Source organism: Dioscorea cayenensis, unplaced genomic scaffold (assembly GCF_009730915.1).
Source record: "Dioscorea cayenensis subsp. rotundata cultivar TDr96_F1 unplaced genomic scaffold, TDr96_F1_v2_PseudoChromosome.rev07_lg8_w22 25.fasta BLBR01001695.1, whole genome shotgun sequence".
Taxonomy (NCBI): Eukaryota; Viridiplantae; Streptophyta; class Magnoliopsida; order Dioscoreales; family Dioscoreaceae; genus Dioscorea; species Dioscorea cayenensis.
Genome location: NW_024088086.1, coordinates 17,337 through 39,076, shown reverse-complemented (window position 1 = coordinate 39,076; position 21,740 = coordinate 17,337). Strand labels below are relative to the sequence as shown.

Below are 21,740 nucleotides of genomic sequence, written 5' to 3'. Positions count from 1 at the left end.
GAATAGTGAAAAGTGAAAATCTGGAAAAGATGACTTCAGTAGTTCTTTGTGTTTGGTAACACCGAGTGGGGATTATGATCATCACTTCGATAATGGGGTGAGGTTACCCTAACTTAATTTTTAGAGAGTTTATTAATATGATTTAATATGATTTAAAACATAATGTTTTTTAAGATATTTTAATCTTATTTAATTATAATGTTTCTTACTAAGATATGATAATATATTTTACTAAGATATTTTAATCTCGTTAAATCGACATTTACATTTTAAAAAAATAACTTTTAAATGGTTATTATACAAATAAGATATAAACTAATTTTAACTAAATTTGGTTAATCTTAATTTGCAAGTTTTAGACCAAAGGAAATTTTTCATCAAAACACCAAAATATTGATTTAATATATATTGTTAATACCAGTTTGTATATCACTTGAGTAATATCAGTTTGAGTGAATAACAGTTTTCATGGAAACAATCGAACAGATGCCATAACACTGCAAGTTTGTATAACCTGTCAATTCACAACAAATGATTTCCAGAAAAGTAATGCTATATAAAACGAAATGGTTGTTCGAATTACTTACACGAATGACGTGGATAACCTTTGGAAGCCACGTGGTCATATTAGTGCTTGTCCGAAATCAGCAACTTTAAAAAAAAAAAAACAAATAAAGCCCTAATCGTCTTGTTTTCGTTTTAGTTCTCTGCTTTCATTTTCTCCGAGAGATCTCATTGGAAGATGTCTCCAATGGTGAGGGTCGTGCGCCACACCCTGGCGTACTCGGGCCGGAGGACATCGCCCTACATGCTGGTCCTTGGGATGTTGCTCATGCTCTCCATTGCTCTCCTCATGCTCCTCACCCTCGGCATCGTCTCCCTTCCTGTTGGCTCCGATGAATCCTCCCTCGTTGGTTACTGCCCTCATAGATCCGCTGTCGATACATAATGTTTGATGTTTCTTTGTGGATCTAGCTTGGATCTTTGGTTTTTTTTCCTTTTTTTCTTTTTTTTTATTCTTTTGTTGTTGAGTTTCAGGTTGTTTGATAGGGATGGAATGGGGCAGAGAAAAGAGCCGTGGACTAAGGTTCTTTCTTGGGAACCGAGGGCTTTTATCTACCATAATTTCTTGGTTCGATTCTTCCAACTTCTTGATTTTTCATTCGTGAAGCTTGGATTTACTGGAATTTAGCTTTTTTTTTTTAGTGTAATCATGTTCTTGAATCTTCTTATCTTGCTTTATTCGTTTGAATGGTGATGTTCTAATGAGTTAAGCAATAATGTTGTTTACTCTAGAAGGGATTGTTCTTGTCATATTTGTTAGATCTGAGAAAAATTAAGGAATGATTAGGATAAAATTATGTTCTGCACGTTTGATTGAATTGGCATTAATTATGATTTTCTTGTCTTAAATGCTATATCTTGGAAGTGCTTTTGCTGGGTTTTAGCATGATTTGAATGTCATCTAGAATATGTGGAGGTTTCTCTCTTCCTATTGTTGTGTTTGGTTTTAGCCCTGTTCTTCATATCGATGCTCAATATATATCGCCATCTTTTAAATATCTTCACTTTATATACTATTTACTAACCCATATTGGCTGAAAGTCAGTTGTATTTTGTTATATGGTAATTTATGCAATTGCCACAATCCTAGTCTGGGCTGCTGGGCTATTATTTATGTCTGATTAATCTTGCAATGCATAATGTTGATTTCTAATTTCTGCTGAGTGAATTACCACAAACTCGATTCACTTTTATGGCTGGCTTCATGAGATATTTATTCTTTCAAGTATGTGCAGTTTTGAGGGTGAAGATGCAAACTCAAACTGGTCGATGTCAAAGGATAGCCTGGGAGATCGTTTGACCTGATTTTTTTCATGTATGTATGTAAAGATGCAAACTCAAATTGGTTGATGTCAAAAAAAAACCTGGCGGGATTGCTTGACCTGATTTTTTCATGTATGTAATTGTATTACCTTATTTTTTTTATGGATGTATGTAAAGATACATACTCAAATTGGTTGATGACAAAGGAAAGCTTGGGAGGTTGATTGACCTGCTTTTTCCATGTATGCAATTGTGTTACCAGATTTTTTTCATGGATGTATGTAAATATGCAAAACTCAAACTGGTTGATGCCAAAGGAAAGCCTGGGAGGTTGCTTGACCTACCTTTTTCATGTATGCAATAGTGTTACCAGATTTTTTCATGGATGTATGTAAATATGCAAACACAAACTGGTTGAATGACAAAGGAAAGATTGGAAGGTTGCTTGACCTACTTTTTCATGGATGCAATTGTGTTAACCAAATTTTTTCTTCATTTTGTCAATAGAAATCAATGTAAATGAATTTTGTGCAACATAAATTAACATTCACTCACTCTATCAAATTAATGTATCTAAACCACTCCAACAAAATGCATCTTCATCTTCCTGAAAACTTGATTTTAAGAAACTCCATAAAAATATGTAAAGCACGTCATTGATTTTCAACAACATCAACAAAATATACCTCCATCTTCTTACAAAATACATCTCCATCTTCCAATTAACAAATCATTAATTTTAAGAAATTCCAAACTTTAGCCAGCCTCCATTTCCCTACAAACAAAATACACATGTTAAAATCTAAATTGAGTAAATCCACAAAGTTCAACAGTAGTTTTAATCTAGCAAGAAGCAACACAAAAGAGTTGAGAACTACACCATCACAGAAGAGATGTAAATAACAAATGATTACAACAAAGTATAATTTTTACAAGATCTCACTTACTCAACAACAAATACATCAACAATAAAGTAATTTTAATAATGTCATAGTGAAATTTATATAAAGTGAATTTACCTTATTCATAATGATGCATGTGTGAAGATGTCCATTCATTGCATGGGGTTGTGAAACCCAAAGAACTAGATTGTTATACTATCGCCCAAGAGAAAAATAATATATGTTAATTTTTTTGTGCAATACTATAACAAATATAAATATTAAAAAACATAGTATTACCACACTTTCTTGTGTACAAAGTTCAACTTGTGGGTCATTTTGATTTTGTGCAATTCCCTTTGGTTGGGCTTTCTATAAAAAATAACATTAGTTTTAGCCCCAAAAATAATTGACAAAGTATGATATAAATTATAAGTACCTTTTTCTTGTTTCTAATAATTATTTCCTCAACTTTTGACTTCTTCCTCTTTGATGGTGGTCGGCCTTTACTCTGCACCTTTTGAAGGAGTTAGAAATCTTGTTGCTGAAGTTGTTGTTTGCCATTCTTCTTCCAATAGCATCGGTGCTAGACCTTCATTAGAAATGACTCTCCCAATAATTTGTAGCATCTGTTAGCTTCTCTATTGCCCCATCCACACATTTCATCAGAAAATTATATTTCTCAGTTGATTTTGCTCCAATGTCAGTGGCTTTAGAAAAATGAGAACATCATTTGTTGTATTTTGGTTTTTTTCTTACTACTTTGTGCGTCATCGTAACAATTCATCACAAACAATTCATCACATAGGTATGAGCAAGTTTAATATCCTTCCTCTAATAAGGTAAAATATATCGAGATGGAATCTCTTTTACATTCTTTTCAATAAGAACCTTGCATATATGTCTGCAAATAACTCCTCTAAACTCAACTAAACGGCATGTGTATTTAATATCAAATTTGACTTCATTGTAAACATACATTGAACATCACTTGCTTTCTAAGTTTGCCTTCTTTTCCTCTACGAACGTCTGTTGCCTGAAATGCATATATTACTCCATTTAAATTTTCAAATGTAAGATTGCAATAAAGCATTCCTCTCAACTCATCTTGAAATAACTTGAACACTTCATTTGTATAAGCTTTTTGTAATTGCTTCTCAAAGTGACAATCAGTTATCACTGGAAAACTTGAGTTAAAAGAAACAAAATCAAATTTTTTTTTTTCAATCTTGCTTTTCAATACATTATCATACTGCTCAACAAATTGCTTCAAGGATGTTGTTGGACCAACATAACCATCAAAAAAAGCATTTATGCTTTCACTTTCTTTTGTGTGGTAGACATTCCCATCCAAAAAATTCCTTTGACATATATAGGAGCCCGACGATGATGATTTTTATACAAGGAATTCATCCATTCATTTTTTTTTTCAATATTATAACTCTTTATCATCTTCAACCAAATATCTTCAAATTCTTGAATATCAGTTGCTTCATAGATGATGCTTTTCAAAATATTTTTTATTGCTTTGTACTCAGTCAATCCTCCAAGCTTCTCATGAACTTTCTTCATAATATGCCAAAGACAGAGACGGTGGTGACAATTTGGAAAGACTGCTTTAACGACACCTTGGATAGCCATGCATTGATTTGTGATGATCGTCTTTGGGGCCTTGCCTAACATGCATTCTAACCAAGTTTTAAACAACCATATTTCAAGTTTCCGTGTCTTCTTTTGACAATAAACCATCCATGATGATTTACACCGACAAATGGAGCAAAGGGCATGTCATACTTATTTGTTAAGTATGTCATGTCAAATGATATTATATCACCAAAAGCTTTATAAGCTGCTATAGACCTTGCATCTGCCCAAAATACATTTCTCAAATAGCCTTCTTCATCCATATCAATCAAATAAAAAATTTTTGAATTTCTCCTTTGCATACAAGAGAAATAATTGGCAAGTGCTTCAGCATCTCCAACACCAAGTCTGAACTTCCTTGCTTTTGCAATATAATTCCGACAATCTTTTTCAGTATATGTTAAATTTTCATATCGGCCGCCACTTTCAACAGCTAACGAATAGAAATTTTTGCTTAAACTTATACCCACTTGATTATTTAATTCAAGCCTTCTCTTAACATATGCATCAATTTTTTTATTGCACTTTTGAAAACGGAATTTGTGAGGACTAAGTGCATGATTATGCTCCAAATGAGCACTAGAAATAGTAAAGTGTCCATCATTACCACCAATGAGATTGATTTTGGCTTGACAATTTGTCTTAGTAGATAGTCTTGGATTGAATGAATTTTTTGATGGTCGATATTCTTTCGCCACTTCTTACACATGCAAGTGTGTAATATTTTAATTTCCCATCATCATCTGACCTTGTACTCTTTTTGGTAATACCAAACCCTTCCCTCCGAGCATACTCAATATAGAAATTATAAACTTTTTCTTCAAAATTAAGCACCATACAGGCCCGTGGGATAATTTTTTCATAATAAATCCCTCTAAACTAGAAGATCCATCTTTATCTTCATTCTTGCTCCACTCAGAAGACCCAACATTTAATTCTTCCATATTTTCCTCAATTTGCATCTATATTGATAGATAAAAAAAAAACAATAAATTAATAAAAATTACATTATAGTTTTATTTGATAAAGCTATTTACAATAACTCCTACTTCATGCCATCACCTTACAACTCATTTTTTAGCTTCTAAACAAATCAAATTGTATACCTTTCCTCTTAGACATAATGTATATATGTATGATCTGTAAACATTTATGTAGATTACTTCTAATGTTAGTTAATCTAATCTTCTATGCAATTAAACATGTGTAGAAAACATTGATTCAAGCTAATTAATATGTTATTAATTACCATTATTAATATTGTGCTACTAATAATAATCAATTACCAATAATTGATAGCTTCTTAATTAGTAAACAAATTAACTAAAATATCATCTTTAATGTTAATAGCAAGTCAGCAATAGTGAGTGCACACCCTCACACACACAATGAGAGAGTAATAATCAATTACTATAGCTTCTTAATTAATAACAAATTAACTAAAATATCATCTTTTACATTGACAACAATGGTAAGTGCACACCCTCACACAGTACACACAGTGTGTGTGTGTGTGTGTTACAGTCGCAGGTGACAAGCACAATTCGACAAGGTTCAACTGTAGCTGATTGGACTAAATTGACCTAGGATAGCAACTTTGTTTGCGGGTACAACGACAAGATATAGAATGCACGTAGATGGGAAGGCGCGAGTGACCGGATTTGTTAACAAGCAACTAGTGATGGGGATTCGTCAGCGTCGGTGGCGACAGTGATTGCTAGTGATGAGCTTGGTGGCATAAGATAGGGTAAGTGGTGGGCGTGCGAAGACAGAGAAAACCAAGAATTAGGGCTTTGTTTGTTTTTTTTTTTTAAAAAAAGTTGCTGATTTCGGACAAACAATAATATGATCACGTGGCTTCCAAGGGTTATACACGTCATTCGTGTAAGTAATTTGGACAACCATTTCGATATATATAGCATTACTCTTTCCAGAATCCATAAGAGAATGTGTACACCATCATATAGTCCAAAAAAATAAAGTATAAACACTCAAGACTACAAATATATATATATATATATATATATATATTTACATGTGGTACATCTTGCAATGCATAAAGAATACAACATACAAAATGAAGCCCATGTGGCCATTATTAAACATTCGTGACCATGCAGCAGTAGTAGAATAAACCTCCAAACCGGCAAGCAGAGCTTCAAAAAATTACTTCAACTATACACCAAAATATAGTCAAATTTAAACACCAACAAACCTGCAAAACATAACCCCCTTGAAGTGCCCGGAAATGATCGCCTTTGTTTTATGTGGCTCAGGTGACAAGGGTGACAATGCATATTCATCGAGCATTACCAACTATCCTCATATTGTTTTATTATTGAGAATTCAAAACAAAAAAATTGAACACAAACAGAGAGGCTGCAATGGTGGCATATATGCCTCCTTAATTCAAAATAAAAAAATGAACAAAAACTCATATCCACAAGAGAAGGTGAAGCCAAAAGGCCATGGGAAAAGATGGTGGCGATGAAGAACCCTAGAAGAATGCCGAAGTGGGGAAGATGGAAGATGGCGCGATGAGAAGAAAACCATAGAAGAATGCCGAAGTGGGGAAGTCACGGGTGATCATAACAATGGTCACGTGATATCACATGGGGGAAGTGAAACCCTGAAAGTGTGACTTCATGGGTGTTTTTGGCCGAAGTTGAACGGTTGAAGTGTGCTGGAACTGAAGATGTCAAATCACCACTTCAGGGCCCAGTTCAATAAACCAAACACACTCGAAGTGATCTAGAACTCACTACTTCATGATTCTATCACTTCATGGCCCAGTTCAGTGAACCAAACATGTCCTAATGTTTCTCATAATCATATATGATGGCTAAATTTACATATGCTAATTTTGATTTTTCAAAACAGAATTTATAATAATAGGAATTGTTCACCATTATTTATTTATATATATATATATATATATATATATTCAGGTTAGCAAACATTAATAAGGGACCAAAAAAAATGTATTTTCAAGGGTACAAAGATAAAAAAAGACTTAAAAACAAATATCAATGTTTTAAGGGTTAATATGAAAATTTTCCCCCTTGCTTTTATTGAGTGGTTGCTTCTAAGAAAGCTTTCAGCTTTCCGCCATGGCTGCAATCCCATCACTCACTCCGGAGAACGAACCCGCTGAAGCCAATGCTCTTCCGCCGGCGAAAGCCTTCCCGGCCGATACCGTGGATGGCGCTGGCGATGGCCCCGCCGGCCCAGTCCCGATCGCTGTCGAAAAGCTGCGGCATCAGGTGGACACCATCATCTCTAAGGTCGATGAGGTCTGCTCGGATTTCGCTTTCTAATTTATTTTTCTTTGATTTGTTCTTGATATGATTGACGGTTTTTAGATGGTTTGGGTGTTCATTCCTCACAGTTGGAGGTGAAGGTGAATGAGGTCGCCCAGTTCTATGCGAACAAGAAGCGATCCAAAGGTGCGAAGGATGGGAAGGATAAGAAGATGGCCGTGAGTAGTTGTAGCAATCTTATTGTTTGTGAGAGTGCCTTGAATGTCAAGGATGGCAGCTCGTGCACTAAGAGGATGCAGGAGCTCATGCGGCAGTTTGGGACAATACTGCGCCAGGTGAGCTTTGGATGTTGCTTTCCTTTTGTTGGATAAAATCTTTGTCTTTTTGTTGTGTTTTTGAATTGAGGAATTAGTATTATTAGTTTGAGGACATGTTTGGATGCGTATAGTGGGAGTAGTTGAGTGTGGTCTCCTTGAGCTGCATTTGTCTAAAGGAGGTTTCTTTTCTGAGTGAATCCATGTGGGATGTTATTATAAAGTCAAAATGGTGATGATCTTAACCTTGGAGATTGTAAGTTCATTAGAAAATCAACAAAGTTGATGGAAAAGGCCTATTCCCATCTGTGCATTATCATAGTCTATTAGATTTTTTATCTACCATGTGGCCAAACTGAACATCGTCCCTGAACTGCTCAAGTTTTGCCTGAAAATGTGATGTAGGTAAGGCTTGCATATTGCACTGGAACTCTACTTGAATTGAAAGATCAGAATTTTTGTTGCCCTTTTTGATTAAGTCCTTACAATCAGCTTTCATGAGTAATGGTTGAAGAAACCATTCTTTTATTGTTCATTCGATCAAAGGGAGGCTACGCTGATGATTTTGCTCCTCCAGATCAGCTCAGATAGGTTCTCTTTTAGTTTGGAAAGAACTTCATGAGAGATACTTTTTCATAAACTCACCTGCACTCATATAGTAGTTTACCATCAGTAAACCACTTTTCTAGTTTGGGCACATGTGTGTATTTCTAGAAGTTGGAAGTACACACTAACTGTTTGGATACCTTCAGCATCAGCAAGCGCTATTGAAATAAGTTGATTGATTTACAGATCTAATCGTAAATACTTGATTTTAGTTTTATTTACCATATTGGAAGCTCTTTTTTTGTTTTTCTTTAATTCCTCTAGTGTTTGAGAAGTTTCTTCACCAATAATTTACTTGAATGCAATTCATGGAGGACTCCACTTCTACTCTAATATTTCCTGCTTTTTATGCATCTCATGATGTATTTCTCTTGGCTAACTTATTTTCAGGGACATGGGTAAGTTGTCTCCAGTCACTTCGGAGTTTTATAGATCAAGTAGTGACGCAGGAAATAAACTAAGTTTTCCTTCTTATTAAACTAAAGCAAAGAACCTATTGTCAATTTTCCAAATAGAACTATTTCATATTTTCTTAAATTTGCAATAATTTATATCCAAACCATCTGTTGTTTAAATGAACTGCATCCACTGGACCAGTGTTCTGAGAATGATCTGATTAATATTTTCTAGCTAATATATCAGTAATCTAATATGTTTATAGGATTTGCTTTTCTCCAGATCTCACAGCACAAGTGGGCTTGGCCATTCATGGAACCAGTAGATGTTGAAGGTCTTGGTTTGCATGACTATTATGATGTAATACATTTTTATTCTCTTAGCAAGTACATTGAAAATTTTCTTATTCATGTCTTCGTAATGATCAGTGTTAAGTGTCATGCAAGTCATATGAGAGTAACTTTAAAATATCATATTTCGATGCACATTAGTTATATGTCCAGAAAATATTCTAATTAATTTTTTACTCATTGAAATATAAATTCTTTACAAAGAAACAGCAACTATTCATTAAGATATTGGACAAACTCTTACAGATCACTTTCAGTATGTTCAATCTACCATTAATCTTGGTCATACTTAAGCAATACATGGCATTTAATTTTTCTTCTGTATTTCATTTAAGATTCTGCTTTTCTTCCATGTGGTTTATCACTCAATTAAAGTATGGATTGTCATATCATTCATTTGAAAAGTTACTTGGGATTTAAAGATTTCTAAAAACTAAATTTTTATGTTTGAACTTGGTAATTCCTCTTTCCTTCAAGGTACAAAAGGTTGATGAAACCAATTTGCATCTTTGAAGAAAAACTTTATTTGCACCATGAGCTGCATAGACTGTATATGATAGTAAAAACTCAAATGACCATGCTCTGCTTGTCAGTGTCTCTGCACTTCAAGTATTTCATAACTATACCTGCTAATTTACTTAATTTACTTCTCAGCAATTTCAATTAAAAGCTGAAATTATTGTCAAAGCATGACTTGGAAATAGGCTGTGTGACAGACAATGACTTGGTCATGCTCCCTTTTTATCTCTGCGTCCCTTATCCTGCTAGTTTCACCACCTTGCCTTTACATGGAGTTAAATGGATACCCAGGGTATTTTCAACTTTCAAGGTTAATCATATAACAATGTGAGCTTTACATGGAGTTTCATGGAGACTACTTATGACTGTATATCTTCTATTCTTCAACCATCTTGGCATTAAGGTTAATGGCATAACAATGTGAACTTTAAATGGAGTTTCATGGAGACTATTTATGACTATATCTTCTATTCTTCCACCATCTTGGCATATCTTGAACTCAAAGAAATGCCAAGAGCATTTTCATGTATAACAAGACAAATTGTGAACTGAATTGCCAAAATAAAAGATAAAAAAATTCACAATGCACTCCCAAAAAAGGCCATGAGAGCTACTTTTATTGGCATGTCTATGTCTTGAGATTTGCATGCTTATTTTCAATGACATCATTTTATATGATTCCTTGCAAACAGTTGCACTGTAACCGATTCATTAACATACCTGATTTTTCCCTTAGCTGGATTCTTATTTTATTGAATGTCGACCTTTGTTTCTGAATACTATGCTGTTATATTCACGGTCTTTTGCTGAAAATTCGAAATGCTTCAGATTATTAAAAAGCCAATGGATTTCAGTACAATAAAGAATCAGATGGAGGCGAAGGATGGCACTGGATATAAAAATGTACGGGAAATATATGCTGATGTCAGATTAGTTTTCACAAATGCAATGACCTATAATGATGAGAAAAATGATATTCATGTAATGGCTAAAACTTTATTGGATAAGTTTGAAGAGAAGTGGCTCCAGCTATTGCCAAAGGTCATTGAAGAGGTAAAATTTAAATGAGCCCCATATTGTAATGGGTTTTTTTTGGCATTGGAAAATAATTATGCAATTTTTTCCTATTCAACTTATGCCCCTTCTCAGGAAAGAAGACAGAAGGAGGAGGAGGCACAGGCCCATGAAAATATGCAGATTGCTCAAGAGGCTGCTGTTTCAAAAATGGCCAAGGATATGAACAATGAGGTAATCGCTTTTCTGCTTTCTTACAGATTGCTAGGATAATATTATAAAAAAGGAGGCCTATAAGGGACAAAAAATTCTGCCTGTCATCTCACTACAAGATAGTTAAAAAAAAAAAAGGAATTATTCTCATATAAAGCCTTATAGTTTAAATTAGGGAAATAGATTAAGGAGTTATTATACACAATGTGATCCAATGGAATTCACCAATAAATCTCATGCTCAGCAATTATGTAGTTACTTCATTAGCATCAATGATATTATGTAATAACAATTCATTAATCAAATCAACACAACCTTGATGTGTAATGATTAGCTCATATTTCCTTGCATTTGGTTTGTGTTTTGAATTGATTTATTTGTTGTGTGATCACTGGTTACATTTTTTAGTCAATTCTTTGTATCTGCTTTGAACCTAGTTGGCTCAAACAGCAAACAAGCTGATTTTGGTTCAAGTTTGAATGAAGCCAAAGTCAATCCTAACAGTTTTAGTTCCAGCTCATACCAAAATCGAAGCCAACTTCATTCATGTTTCACTTGTTTATGGCCTAACTCAATACAACCAATCATCCCTGTGGAAAAATGCACACATTTGGCACTCAACTCTATTCAATTTCAGTTCCCTTATTGCCCTCTCCTTCAATTGAAGTCCTTTAGATTTAGGTTTCTATGTCTCTATTATCCCATTGTTGTAGCTTGTTAGTATGGTGCTTTTACCATATGACTTGAACACACTAGGATAGAAGGTTGTAGATGGTTACTTATAAACTAGTGTGCAGGGACTTGGACTTTTGCATGTTTTAGTTCTATTTTGAATGAGTGAAGCCTGATTTAGCCCTAGTCCCATCCACTATGTGTTTCCAAATTCCCATTAAAGCAGTTACACCAATGGGAGTTCTAAAGAGGTTTCTTAGGCTTGTAGAGGTAGATTATCATCAGATTTATTGGCAATATCCATAGCAATTTGCTAATGTACCGCCTATTTGATGAAAATTAGATTTGTAGATCAGATAGATTCATGGGTGCATAACAAGATTTCATCAAATATATATAAATATTTATGGTAGAAATATCCCTGCTTTCTAACCATGGATGTTAAAATTATGATACCATCATCCCCATCACTTTTTATTTCATGATCTCTCATGCACCAAATGATTCCAATCCTGTGTAGAATCCTTTTCTTGTAGAATTAATCTCTATCTGAGTCGTAGAATTTGTGGAATTTAAATCCTATATGACCCCCAGTGACTCTGCATAGTTCTTAACTTACAGCTTATTACATACTAAAATTGAAATATTGTCTCTATCTAGATTGATGCAAAATAGACAGGAAACAATGGAGAATGTTGAGAGGAGAAGAAGGGAAATTATATCAGCACGTTTTCATTCATTAGGCCATTGACCTTATTTTCTTCAACTTTCTTTCAAGCGAAACACATCTTGTGCTTTAAAAGGAATGGCATTCATCTGAGCCAGTGCCGGCGCCTGTGCCTAGGGCCCCTTGGTCACTATTTTTTTTCTTGTTTTTAATTATGTATTATGTTGTTTAATAAAAATAAATTTAAAAAATTAAGACCGGCCCTGATCCGAAACCAACATAATGCGTGATGTAATTTTGAATAACTATTCAAGGCCTCAGTTAAATGTCTTTAAGGTTCACATTTTGCATGAGACATTGGGTCGCTTGTAATTCTTTCTTAGTAAGATCCCAATTTTTAATTACCTTGACTCTACTAATATGATGAGTCTCGGGGATTTGTTATCCTTTGTTGTATTTTTTTTTTATCATGATTTCAAGATGTTATTTATTCTTCACCTTAGCCTTTCTGCTTTGTCCTAACAGTTGTTTTTTAAAACTAAATCAGGAAAGATTTTTAAACATTACCATGTTGTATTTTCGTTGGTCATTTCCATCTGTATTCACATGCAGACAACAAACTTTAATTTCATCTTATTCTTGCACATATCTCTGAGAAATTAATTTATTACAATCTGTTAAGTGATTTCATTTTCCTTAGGTCAGTGTTTGACTTAAAAAGGTACATGCTCCCTTGTGCAGCTATTCCGCTCCAATTTTCTATTGAAAAGGTCTAAAAGTTTTAGTTGAGTTTTCCTCAGACCTAAGTCGTTCTTGGCTGGCCAAAATGAAAACAGTTGGCTATCTCCACTATACTAAGTTCATTGTTCCCTGAACTCACTATTTATATCTTGCCGGCTATTTTTTGATCCTTCTCAGCTTGCAGTACTCAATTCGCAATTGGATGGCCTTAGAGAACTGGTGGTTCAGAAATGCAGGTAGCTTCACAAACTAAGTTGTTTTTCTATTATTGCTTGTCCTCATTCTTCTAACACCCTAGCATCCTCCATTCCTGTTTTAGGTCCAACAATCAATATTTGGGCACAATAACGTGATCATAATGGCATCTAACTGATGATGTCCACGTGAGTAACTAAAACATTGTGCTGTAGCAACACCAAGCTATAAAACATCAAGAGAAAAAACAGGAGGAAGAAATATGAAAATGGATAGCATTTAATTATACTTTTTTATGATATATGACTGATTTTATTTCTGTGATTTGGTATTTGAAAGTTGACCGGTATGATTGATGGCCGTAGAATTAGTAGTGTCTGTTGAGATATGTACAACTATAATCAAAGTGGAGGTTGAATTAGGTTGTCATTTGGTTGTTGTTTGACTGAGAAAAGTCATTTTTGGGCTTGCCATTCCAGGCACTAGCTGGCTTGGATTTCATTACCAAGATTTGGGCAGTGTCCTGGCAAATTGATGATCTAGTGAGTAAAAGCTATAAATTTTAACAAATTTTACTCCCATTTGGCCTGGATTTAGGATAGTGACATCTAAGCTCAAGGATGAGTTGAGCAGCACTATGTCCAGGCAGGGCCCATGCTTGTATAATACTTAGGTTAGATCTTAGTGTTTACATCCCTGATGATCAGTACATTAGTCAAGTTAGATGTATACAATTTCCAAGATTTTCTTTTTTAAACAATTTATCTGGCGCTCTCACAGGAATGCCAGTTGTAACAAAAGTTTTCCACCATCATCATTGACACAATAACTTTCAGCCTCTTTGCAAGTTCTTACTTTTGCAGGGTTTATTTAAAGTACAAATTCATATCTAGGAAATAACAATAAAGGAATTTATTCAATAGTAATGTTGTATTGTGTGGAATTCCTAGAGAACAAGATAAATGTTTTCTTTCCATTTATTCTAATTTATATTTTTAAAAATAAGAACCATATATTGTCCTATGGTGTGCAATCAGTTTTCTTGCTTTCTGAAAGGGTATTTCAATATTGAGCTCTTCAGTAACTTGAGATCATCATAAGTTATTTCCGCTTTCTCAGTTAAATGTTAGCAGGTATCAAAAATTGAATAATATGATCATTAATTTAGTTTGTTCTGTTTATTTAAATTATTTCAATTCGTTATGTGATTAGTTTTTCATTTCCTCACACTTATTGCTAATGTTGGATAAAAATTATCCAGAAAAATGTCAGCGGAGGAGAAAAGAAGACTTGGTGCTGGCTTAAGTAATTTGTCAGCTGAAGATCTCAGCAAGGTGCTAGAGATTATTGCGCAGAACAATCCAAGTTTCCGAGCTACAACAGAAGAAGTGGAAATAGACTTGGATGCTCAGGTAAATGTTATTGAAATCAAATGTCATCAATAACTTTTTTTTTTGGAATTAGAATATTAATTTGTCAAATCCTACATTGTAGAATTAAAATATTATGTGATGTTTCTCTTATTCGGAAAACCACATCCGTTGTAGGCAAATGAACTCATTTCCATGCATAAAAGGTTACATGTCCACAAATATTAAAAGTATTTATATCCATATTTACCAACCTAACTGATGTGGGGTAGCCTTACAAAGATTTCGAAATCACCAACAATGATATGCTTAACTATGAATTATGATTGATCTTTTTCTTTATGCAGAGTGAAACCACTCTTTGGAAGCTAAAGTTTTTCATGAAGGGGGCAATGGAACTTCAAACAAAAAACTCCCCAAGCAATGCTGACGAGAACTCGAAGCGCAAGAAGGAGATCTGTGATGCTCTAGCCAAGACTGCGAAAAGGCGAAGCAAATTGCTTTCCTCGGCCTAGGGTTTGAAAACTGTTAACACGCTGGTTCTGATCCTTTTTAGCAAAAACTTTTTATCATGAATTGCCGGTTCTCATGAGAAAATATATTTGAGTTGGAATGAGAACTGCATCAACTTTAGGCTTTAGATGTGTTGTAAGAGGCAGTGAATCTGAGTGGTCTTTTTTGTGGCTATTGTATCTTTATGAGGAACAAATTGCTTCATGTAAAAGTGGATTTTTCGTAAATTATCCGTTGTTGATGGTTGTGATCTGATACTTTTTTTTTTCTTGAAGTAGCATATTCAAGAAAAAGTCCCTAACTTTTTTTTTTAATGAAAATTGCTTTTGATGAATATTCTCTTATTTGTTTGTGGAGTTTTTTTTTTTTTATTTTTTTTTATTTTATATGAAAGCAACTGTAGTTCTTGGAATATCTTTTATTTCCATAGAAAGTCATGGAGTTCTTAAAATTTTATAAAACAAAATGTTATTTCCACAATCAATTAGGAGTTATTTACGGCTTTTGCTAGGTAATGCTGTTATGGAGCCTGTAATTTGCTCCATGGAATGGCTCATTAGCAAGATTGACACTGATGGAGTCTATCTTGACATTGATGGAGTCTCTTAGAGTGTGTTGGAGTCTCTTTTAGAGTGTGTTTGGTACGAGGATTAATCTAAAGTTATTGGAGATATAAATAAGGGAATATGTTATTTTTATATAATTATATTTGCTATAAAACTTATGAAATTATTCTAAAAAACCATTTATTACAAACTTAACATCATTTCCATAGCCGCTGGTTTTTTACGTTCAAATGAATGGTTGAGTATACAATATTCTCATGTGTTAATCCCATATTTAGTATTATTAACATATTTAGTATTATTAAAAGAATAAAGTATTTTTGGGTTTATTATTCCTAGAAATCTACACTCCTAGGAATCCATATTTCCATGGTAATATTTTCAAACCTTGTACCAAACACCCTCTTAAGGTAACCAAGGTATGTCAGGGGTAGGAGGTGTACTGCATCATTCAAGTGATCAATGGCTAGTTGGATATAAGGCACATCTGGGAATATGCTCCAACATGGTGCCAGAATTAAAAGTGGGCATGGGTTAAGTAGCAGACCTATCTGGTTGGATTTACCCTTTAGGTGATCCTGGCATGCCAAGTTAATCCACTAAAATCGCAGGGCCAAAACACATCAGTTTGCAAGTTAATTAGTGGGTTAACATGTGAACATGTTTTATTTTAAATAAAACATAATCTAAAAAATTCAAGAATTTAAAATAATTCCTAATAAGATTTGAATTTCCAAATAATTCAAAATAATTAAAAAAAAATGAAGGGCTTGCACTTAATTTGTTTATCTGTCTAGACCAAGTTACTTACATATCCTCTTTGGGTGTGAAAAGGAATCAAATCCCACATAGTTACTTATCTTAGATCAGAGTTGTTACCTACTTTCCTATTTGTCACAGCCAGGTTTTGTTTAGGCCACAACCTTGGTCTCGGGGGCCATTGTTATACTTATCATGTAATCAGTTGAGGAGTTACTAGCTTCAGGGCTTTTCATCTTTGCTTCTTGTTGCCAAACATGAATACGCTTGGAATCATCCATGCAAATTTGAGTTTTAATATTTAGTAGTGATAACTGGGATTGTTTTTTTGTTCAATGCTTCCTCTTTGTTTTGAAAATTCTGCTAGTACGCCACTATAGGCAAAGGACACATAAAAAATATCCTTTACAATTATTGTAAGAATGGGGTAAGGGTTTTCATTACTTTGCCGCCAATCAAAGATGTTAAAATTCATATCTTCATATCTGCATTGATGCCCTCAATGAACAAGAAGGTAGTGATTAAGTATAAGTTTTGGCTTTTTATCTTCATATATGCATTGATGCTCTTAGTGAACAAGAAGGTAGTGTTTAAGTATAAGTTGAACTCTATATATTGTGACCCTTTGGGTTTTCTTGGCTTACTTTTGCGGAATGATTCTCTTCCACTATTGTTGGGATTAGCCAACCACTTTAGGTGAAATCTATGGGATGATATGGCTATATTAGGAATAATAGTTCAAAATTTATGACCTAACATCGTTAACAATTGTGTTAATGTCTATAATGAAGTCGGTCTCTAGGGTATACAAATGAGTGTTCAGTTCACTTATGGATTGCAATTGTGAATCTTGGTTTACTATTGAACCCTAAGAAATTTATAATAAGCATCTAAATAAGCAGGCAAACCTTCTAATTTATACTTGGGATCTGGAACAAATGCAACTAAAGTAATCAAATGTAAATCTATATAATAACTCAACTACTTATCATGTTTTATAAGTCTCAAAACTAATTGAGTATTTAATCTAAATTTTGACAGTTATTCAATAACATCAGGAACAATATGTAAAACATAAATGTGTGGTAGGAAAATGAATTTGTGAGAATAAATTCGTGCATTTATTAAAGACAAAGCAAATCCATAACTTTAATAGTGATATTTCATTGATACATAAACAAATTAAATCTAGGGAAATTTTAATTAACAAAAAGCAGTCAACAATGTTTTATATAGAAATATGGCAGTAAAAAGTTGACAAGTAGAGTTCTATCTAGCTCTAACATCTTTAGGGAAATTTTTTTAACCCACATGTTGTTTGCTCTATAATAATAAGCCCATTGTTTTATGAGAGTAATGTTCCTTCCGAAGTATGTTAGCACATCCCTAATTGGTCCTACAAAATTTTGTAGGGACTCTAATCTGGATTGAAAGCATAAATGTAACACATGGCAAGCATATCTAATATGAAAATATTTGCTCCACATCAAAGTCTCAAATATTCTTCTACTGATCTAATTAAAGTCATATTAGTAGATTATCATGAAAAGAAATTAAAAAATGTCATAAATGTCAACCCATACTCCTCAATGAATTCATGATTAAGCTTATGACTATTATCGACAATATCAGACTTAGTAAACACCTTAAAAGCGATTTCTTGCTTCTGAATATTCCACCACTCATCAATGCAATATGTTGTAATATCCATAAAAGAATTTTTGTGGAATATATCGGTCCATATATCTGCACACAAAGAAATAAATGAAGTGCAAATACGAAGATACTCACAATGTTACTCTTCACCGAATTTGTATTGTTTAAAAATTATTATTTGCACCATCCTTCTTGAAACGTTCTTACATGCCGGTGTAATGCCTCATTTATGCACTCTTGTACTTAAGATTGATTTGTAAAGTTGAATGATAAGTGCTCAATAGAAATTGTTTCTGCAATTTTATCCCTGTATTTTCATGAAAGAGCGAAAACCTATACCTTCATCCATAGTAAATCAGATTTGTGACTATATTCAAGGATATAAAAAATTATCTAGATGCTTCTTATCCATGTACTTAAACTCTAGAGCCATCGTCGATATGAGTTACAATACTATCATCCTTATAAATTTTGTAAATTGAACTTTGAGGTTTGCTACTTAGGAATGGATTCTACAATGAGGTTTGCTACTTCGGTTTATGAGGGTGCACTAGATAGTGTCAAATCTTTAGTTGGACTTTGGGCCCTCATACAATTGACAACTCTCTTGATTAGTAGGCAAGGAAGCCAAACCGACAATGCTCTTTCCCTTTGAGTTTTCGCCAAGCAATACAATTATTTTACCCCTTGGTTGGTTTGGGGATTTTAGAGGGGTAGCAAGGAGTGAGGGGGAGTTTGGACCAAACCCCTCATATCACACCCTCCAAATCGGGGTCTTCCGGAGGAATGAGATTATTAACCTTTTTTTATGAGAAAAGGCTCATGTGAATAGACAATGATGGTCTTTATTTATTTGAAAAAAAGGCATCATATCCTTCATCCAAAAACTTAGCTTTTCTTAATTTCCCATAGCTGACCAAGATGAGATTCATAACTGCAATCCTCAACCCTTGTCTTTCACATAACTAGCTAGAAGGAGATCTGTGACTACGGTCATCAATCTAATTTTGCTTTCCCAAAACTAGCCAAGAAGAGATCCATGACAGCAATCCTCAGCTCCCGGTGTTGCCCTATTGGACTTAAGAAAATGTAGGTTGTTTTGTTTGTTTCTATTTTCAACAAGATTTCATTTGCCAAGGTTTTGCTTTTGATTCATTTCAATTTTCATGAATCTTACCTAAATTTATTGATTTAGGTAATTAATAGGATTTTCCAAAACTAAAACTAAGGATGAATATTGATGAGTGCACTTTGTATACACGTTTTCATGCCCTAAATCCATCATTTTGCTTGTTCTCAAGTTTACTTATATACATAAGCAGTGCTATTATGGGTATTTGTGTTATATGTGCAGGAATAGGGGGCTCAATACAATTTGGAGTGAAATCGTGAAGAAAACAAGAAAATATTCAAAAGGAGTTCAAGTACTTAAGCTTGACACGGGCTGGACACGCTAGTGTCATACCTACTGAAGTTCTCAGCCTGATGTTGATCCAGCAAGAAGCCTGTGTAGAAGGACACTTCCAAGCCTGACATGGTCAAAAAATGATCGTGTCCATGCCTCTGAAAAACCCAGGACAAAGGCAATTTTATTGAAGAATAAGCAACACGTTCTGGATGCTCCTGACACGATCGTTTCACATCATCGCACGGTCAAGACACAACCGTGTCTTTTCCACTGAAGCTTCCAGGCAGAGACACTCCTTTTCACTCGACTCTTCCTCGACATGACACGGTCTGGACATGCTCGTGCGCAGACCGTGTCAAGCATGAATCCTTCCTTTTTAACTCTAGTTTTTAGGGTTTCTTCTACATCTTTTGTTCAAGGATCTACTTCTCCATCGGGAGAACATTGATGAGAGAGAAGATCAAGCTTATCCACACTTTCTAAGGCATCAAGGAGCTAGTTGGAGGCACAAGGCAAGTGATGCTAGCACACGAAGCTCAACATTGGAGGCAAATCTCAAAGAGAAGGGAGTCATGTCTTCTTTCTTTAGATCTAGTGTTATCTCCTCCATGTTGTACCCACTCATGAGGGGCTAGCTAGCCACGGTGCCTCGGGGTGGGAACTTTGTCACTTTGTATGCTTTAAACACTTATACTCTTCATAATTTACGGAGTTCTTTTGGTTCTTGTGTTAAATCTTATATTGCAAAACTTGAAGTGCTTGATTTGCGTAGTTGCTTAGATAAAACTTGACGGTGGATTGTCACAGCTGTCATTGCCTTTGGAAATGGCATAACTTGGTGAGCTTGAATCCATAGTTATCTTTTCAAAACTCGATGTTTTTGAGAGCCTTAGATACAATATTGCTTTTGAGAACACATCAGAGCCCGAGAATGTACATGATAAAATAAACTGTGAGAGTGAGTGAGCATTTTTACTAAGTGCTTAGGAAATATCCCGGGGCACTGTTCCCTTACTGTTGACACTCGATCCACTTGCCTTGTAACTTCATCTATTCTCTTTTCCTTTTCTTCTTTATCTTCTCTTTCATTTTAAGAAGTCCTTTCACCATTTCATTCTTCACTAGAGATCAGTGTTGAGCATGTATTTTTAGCCCAGTCCCTGAGGTTCGACAACCCTACCCCTCACGGGGTACCATTATATTACTCGTGTGCGACCCGTGCACTTGCGGAGAACACATCAAAGATGTTGTCTTATCTCAAGAGTTTCTGTAAGCCTTGATTTTTTTTTTCTTTCAAATTTAAGCCATCTTTTGTGTAATTTCTTCATATACAACCTACTTAGTAATCTTGGTTTAATTTAAATGTCTAAAATCTATCTTCATTGATTTATTTGAATAATATCCTGCATTTGTCTTGTTATCTTATAAAATAGTCTCTATTTATGATGTAGTTATTGAAGGCAATTCTATTGAAAGTGTGAACAAAGCTTGAGGGAAAAATTAAAACCGTAATTTAAGAATCAGGTATAATAATTTAAGCAAATTGCATAAAGCTTATTGTCTTCTTTTTCTTTTTTTAATAAATTGTAGTGCCGTCTTTGCAAAACCTATAACAAAAATATTGCATTCTTTTAATTTATCAAGTTTAATTACTTCAAAATCTAACAACGAGAGAAGTTGCTTTACAAATTCTATATTAGAAATATTCTATTATTTTTATATTTAATCATATAATACTTCAACTATATGCATTCAAAACAGGAAAATAATACTAATTAGGATAATGATTAGGTTAAAATTAAGATAATCATAACAAATTACATGCAACATTAGATAAAATCAAATAATAATTACCATAACTAACGAAGAAGAAATGATCATAATCTTTTCTATAATAATACTAATTAGAATAAATTTTCTTATCAAAAACGTCAACACTAATTAATCTCATTTAAACTCATTATATCTTAATTAAAATACGTTTCTAATTTGCTATATAGTTTTCTAAACATAATAAAATACTCTATTCCACGAAGAAGAGAGGATGATAACCTTTTGTATAATAATACTAATTAGAATAAAATTTCTTATTAAAACCTCAACACTAATTAAACTCATTTAAACTCATTATATCTTAATTAAAATACAACATTTCTAGTTTTCTATATA

At 33.9% G+C, this 21,740-nt stretch overlaps 1 protein-coding gene and 1 long non-coding RNA gene across 4 annotated transcripts; both read left to right on the top strand.

Moving 5' to 3' along the window:
• Nucleotides 1-693: 693 nt before the first annotated feature.
• On the top strand, nucleotides 694-1,989 carry LOC120256880. Of its 3 annotated transcripts, none has more exons than XR_005535451.1 (3): nucleotides 694-950; nucleotides 1,039-1,132; nucleotides 1,800-1,989. It is a non-coding gene; the product is annotated as an uncharacterized LOC120256880 (long non-coding RNA). The 3 variants fall into 3 exon arrangements; XR_005535450.1 differs by having other exon boundaries at nucleotides 695-950; nucleotides 1,051-1,132; XR_005535449.1 differs by having other exon boundaries at nucleotides 696-910; nucleotides 1,051-1,132.
• Nucleotides 1,990-7,446: 5,457 nt separating this feature from the next.
• Nucleotides 7,447-15,434, top strand: LOC120256878 (transcription factor GTE6-like). Its single transcript, XM_039264549.1, has 8 exons — nucleotides 7,447-7,645; nucleotides 7,741-7,947; nucleotides 9,211-9,288; nucleotides 10,626-10,850; nucleotides 10,947-11,045; nucleotides 13,282-13,340; nucleotides 14,561-14,711; nucleotides 15,017-15,434. The coding sequence occupies exons 1-8, from the start codon at nucleotides 7,463-7,465 to the stop codon at nucleotides 15,182-15,184; spliced, it is 1,170 nt and encodes a 389-aa protein (XP_039120483.1). The 5' UTR covers nucleotides 7,447-7,462; the 3' UTR covers nucleotides 15,185-15,434.
• The last annotated feature ends 6,306 nt before the right edge of the window (nucleotides 15,435-21,740 follow it).